The sequence below is a fragment of the Octopus bimaculoides genome, chromosome 5, assembly GCF_001194135.2.
Source record: "Octopus bimaculoides isolate UCB-OBI-ISO-001 chromosome 5, ASM119413v2, whole genome shotgun sequence".
Lineage (NCBI taxonomy): Eukaryota > Metazoa > Mollusca > Cephalopoda > Octopoda > Octopodidae > Octopus > Octopus bimaculoides.
In genome coordinates this window covers 109,754,437-109,759,220 of record NC_068985.1, presented here as the reverse complement: position 1 = coordinate 109,759,220, position 4,784 = coordinate 109,754,437, and the positions used below count along the sequence as shown (strand labels likewise).

Genomic DNA, 4,784 nt, shown 5'->3' with positions numbered 1-4,784 from the left:
ATATATATATATATATATATATATATACATTATATACAGTGGAGTTATATATAATGAAATATATTGAATTTGAAAGTTATGACAACAAAAATATTGCACATAAAATTGTATGCTATAAGCAAGCATGAGCACAGGACTCGCAGTCATGCATCTCTAAGAGGGAATAAGCGACACGAAAGTTGGCAGTAGATATTTTGTCAGTACTGTACAAAATATCCTTCCTCCTACTAACATGGAATGCAAACTAATTTTGATAGCACCAAATTATAACATTATTATTAACTACTTGGTAATGATTAGTATAAAGGAAACCGGCCGTCACTGTAAATATTTTATTTCATAACAAAAAAAAGTTGCTTTCCAGCATTAAATTTCTATGCATTTTCCTTCATTTTATATTTCTTTCTACAGACCATCATGTGGAACGTTTTTCTCGAACCTTTTCCCAACTCTCTTTCTCTCTCGAAGTCTGTTATGTTTAAAAGTAATGTGTAAGTATGTATGTATGCATGTATATACGTGTGTGTGTGTGTGTGTGTGTGTGTGTGTGTGTGTGTGTGTGTGTGTGTTTAAATATATAGATATATAGTACTCTTAGCGCTACTGGTAGCGTGTGTCTCAGTACATCTTGTCGCATGGTTGTACTGATTGCGCCTAAAACGGCAACCCAGCCAACCCTTATTAGTAAGGACGGTTGTTTTTGTGGGATAGACATCCTGCCAGCACGAAAAACAAAACCTGTCCACCAATCAGGAGGGCGTGAGACACATAGCCTAACCTTTGAGAGATCCCTAACTGCCGTTTCAACATCCTTCTGAAAAAGGGACACTCTGATGTAAAACCTACGGTTTCATCTGATTAATAGCCGTCTCGCTTCAACCTGCTGCTTGGTGGCTAAACACTGGGACTCGGAGAATGCTACTTCCGTTGTAATAAATACTGGCAGAAAATATGTTAGAACATTAATGGGAGGAATGGCGTTAGAGGAATTAGTAAAAAATATGTAAAATCTAAAGTTAAGCAGTTTAAGATGTCAATGTATGTCTTTGGTTCAGCCCGGTGAAGGTGGGTTTTTTTTCTAATTGTCTAACAGTGACTTTTCAAGTGCTGCGTTTTCGAAATATTTCTGATCTGGTGTTTAAATAAGGACATTTGTTACGTAGATTATTGAAGATCGTTTCTTTGGTTTTGTTGTGCACAAATAATGCTATTTCTTCCAAAGTTAGCGAAAGATTTAAGCATGCGTGCAGGAAACAACATGTCTTTCCAGTTTAGACAGAATATCCACGAAGTATTTGCACAATACAAACATGGAAGGGATAAAATCTATGAAGAGGAGGAAAAACGAAAATCATTAAAAACTATGATAATAAAACCACTATTTAAACACAGGATCAGAGATATTAAGAAATGCAGATACTTGGAAAACCACATATATCGAAACTTGTGAACACCACCTTGACAGTCTACCGCATCGCCAACCTAAATTTGCCGTGTGTACACGCTCATTCAGGCTGTAAAAATACTTTGTTCCTTACCTGACAATTACCATTCTGTAGCTACAAGGAAATATGGTGAGGAAAAGTAGCTGTTATAGTTGCGAAGAAATATGATAAGGAAGATGCAAATTAAATGAGATAAGAATAAATTAAAGCAGAAGATGGGTAAGAAGAATTGTTATTTTTCTCCTGATTTCACTATTTTTATTTTTTTAATTTCATAACTTGTTTATATTGTGCCCAACTGAAGGGAATGAATGACAATACAATTTCCAGGGAAATAATGTCAGTATTAAATCGTAGAATTACGAGAAATGAATTCTATGGTCATTAGTATAATGTTATTATATAAAAAAAGAAAAACAAATGTGCAAGGTATTTTTCGATGTTGTTGTTGTTGTTGTTATTATTATTATTATTATTATTATTATTGTTGTTATTAAGATTCCGAGTTCGATTCCAGGCAGTGACCTGAATAATAATAATAAGGATAATAATAATAATAATAATAATAATGATAATAATAACAACAACAACAACATCGAAAAATACCTTAGGAATAAGAACCCATGTTCGAAATTTCCCCAAGACACCTGATGAAGGCTGGAGGGTATATCAGCTGAAACGTTGTATTGTTAACAACAAACAAGATGAGGACAAATATCCGGCAAATGTAAATAATGTAAATAATAGACATAATTCCTCATCTCTTAAATATAGAACTGTATTAAATATGTAAGTAATAATATATGTCAGCGTCACCTAGTTATTTTGGCTCTTAAATGTTTGTGTTTCATTTCTTATCACACAATATCAATTCAATTTAATTATCAAACAAATGCAATTCCGAAACATTACTTTCCCTTTCTTCTCTAAGAATTTAAGTTCAGTACCGCTTTATTCCAGATAGGCTGTCTATAATCTATTTCCATAAACAAATTAGATAATAATGAATTCAGTTTTTAAATTTTAGAAACAGCATTTGCGATCCGCCCAGTGAACGAGTGAGCCACTCAGCTCGACTTTCAAGATACAACCTCTACTAACTCTCAAATTACATCATACAGTTATAAAATGATGACATATTGGACTTACTTTGATATTAGTGAAGCATAGTCTTTACCGTATACCCCTAAGTTACAACGAAAAATCACGAGGTAAATGTACATTGTACATAGGTTAGCAAAATAAACTCTCAGTTTTTAAGTGATTCTAAATAATTCTAGAGTGTCTGTTAACTTTCTAGAACACTCAATACTAGTTTAATTCAAAGAATAGGAATAAAAATTTTATACTGCTATGAATTCTTTATTAATTTTTAAAGACAACTTTATAAAATCCCCACAGTCAATATTGGCAAAAAATAGCATTTGCAAATGCAATAACATAAAAAAACAAAAAAACAAAACGAACATTCACAAAACAACTTGAGAAAAGAACAAACGTATAACTAAAATGTATGAATGAACAAATTGAAAAAGATGTTCTCTCACTGAAAAATAGATGAAGTATAAACACCATGTTACATAAAATATTCCAAGAGCACAGCTCCTTAGCGAAACCTGAAATGTGTGCATGTATGTATGTATGTGTGTGTGTGTGTGTGTGTGTGTGTGTGTGTGTGTGTGTTTGTACAGAAACGAGAAAAGATGAAAAAACATTTGTTTTACAGGATTAAAGTATATTAGAGTCATAATAACAAGGGTATTATAGAAATTTGTACAAAATAAGATTTTGTTCTTTAAGCATAATTAGAGTAATGTCAGTTTCGCATTGATCATCAAGCTAAGGGTTGAAAATAGGCATATTGCTAGGGGGAAGACCTATTACTAGGGACGATATTCCCCCCCCCCATTACAGTAAAGGGGAGGTAAATCTGTAATTTTAATTTTTGGTCTGTATTTTATTCTAGCTTATATCTTACAATAGAAGGGGTAAGTCTTTTATTTTTTATATGGGTTCATATTTAATTCTGGTTTATATTTTTGGATAAAGGAGGCTACTTTATTCAGTCTTACTGGGGTTGAGGTCCAGAAAGAAAGCTGATAAAATGGGCAAATTACGAATTATGGTTGTAATCGTTCTGTACATTCATCAATGTGTTGACTGAGATATATTTGGCGATATTGTGAGGAGGATTTTTGTTGTCTGTGGTCCGTAAATCTCTGTCTGATCGACTTTCCTGTCAAACCAATATAGTTTCGATGGCAACCCGATAATCTGATTATGTAAATAAGGTTTTGGGAGGTGCAAGTGAAGTTATATTTGATTTCGAGTATTTGCCCTTGTCTGAAATGGAATTCCGATCCGTCTAACAGACTGGGACATGTTCTGTAATTAAGGCGACCACACTTTTCGACTCTTGCGTCCGCTGTTCTAGAGAATAGTTTGTCATTTGCAAGGACCTTCTTTAATGTTTTAGGTTGTTTGCTGCTCTTAATGATTTTATGGTTACGTAGAATTTCCTCAAGTTTGGGGTCCTTACGGAGTATTCGGAGATTTTGGACGATGATATTAAATGCTTCTTTGTTTCTGGGGTTGTATGTGGAGACATAAGTTAGTGTTTCAAGGGTAGGTATGTTGTTGTGTTTGGCTTTTCTTAATGCTTTAATATCAGTCGATTTTGCACGTTTAATCCCTTCATTTATGAGTTGAGTTGGGTAGTGCCTGTCCTGGAGTACGTTTTTAAGCTCTTGCAATCTTAGTTCTCTGGTATTTTTTCGGATACTATGGTGCAAACCCTTCTTGTAAGGATTGTTTCCTCCTCGACCCTTTCTGGAAGATAACTTAACATATCTAAGTCATCTCTAATATGACTCTTGATGTTTTAGAAATAGTTTCAGGAGAATGTCCATGAGACAACTTGATGTGTTTCACAAGATAGTCCAGCTACAATGGGCCATAATTTTATGTCTCCCGGTGCTGGTGCATATGTACCTTTGGCGATTTTTGATGGCTTCATTTATACGTTGGCTTTTGTGAATTTTAGATAGACCATAGAATAGGCTGGGCTTACATTTAAAGTTTGTCAAATAGTCTTTTTTTTTGTTAGGTCTTTTCCGTGGGTTTCGATTGAAGAGAGGTTTTTGATTTTCCTTTGGGGGGGGGGGTATAATTACTGATTTTTTTGCAGAAGTGGCTGTGTGGTAAGTAACTTGCTTACAAGCCACATGGTTTTGGATTCAGTCCCACAGCGTAGCACCTTGGGCAAGTGTTTTCTTCTATAGCCTCAGGTCGACCAAGGCTTTGTGAGTGGATTTGGTAGACGGAAACTGAAAGAAGCCC

At 34.4% G+C, this 4,784-nt stretch overlaps 1 protein-coding gene across 1 annotated transcript in view; it reads right to left on the bottom strand.

Annotated features, from left to right (window-relative positions):
• LOC106877427 (hemocyte protein-glutamine gamma-glutamyltransferase) overlaps positions 1-4,784 on the bottom strand; it is a 95,864-nt gene that overhangs the window by 71,711 nt on the left and 19,369 nt on the right. The window contains exon 2 of the mRNA XM_052968101.1: positions 1,539-1,559. Coding sequence (XP_052824061.1) covers positions 1,539-1,559 — 21 coding nt within the window. The remainder of the gene's footprint in view (positions 1-1,538; positions 1,560-4,784) is intronic.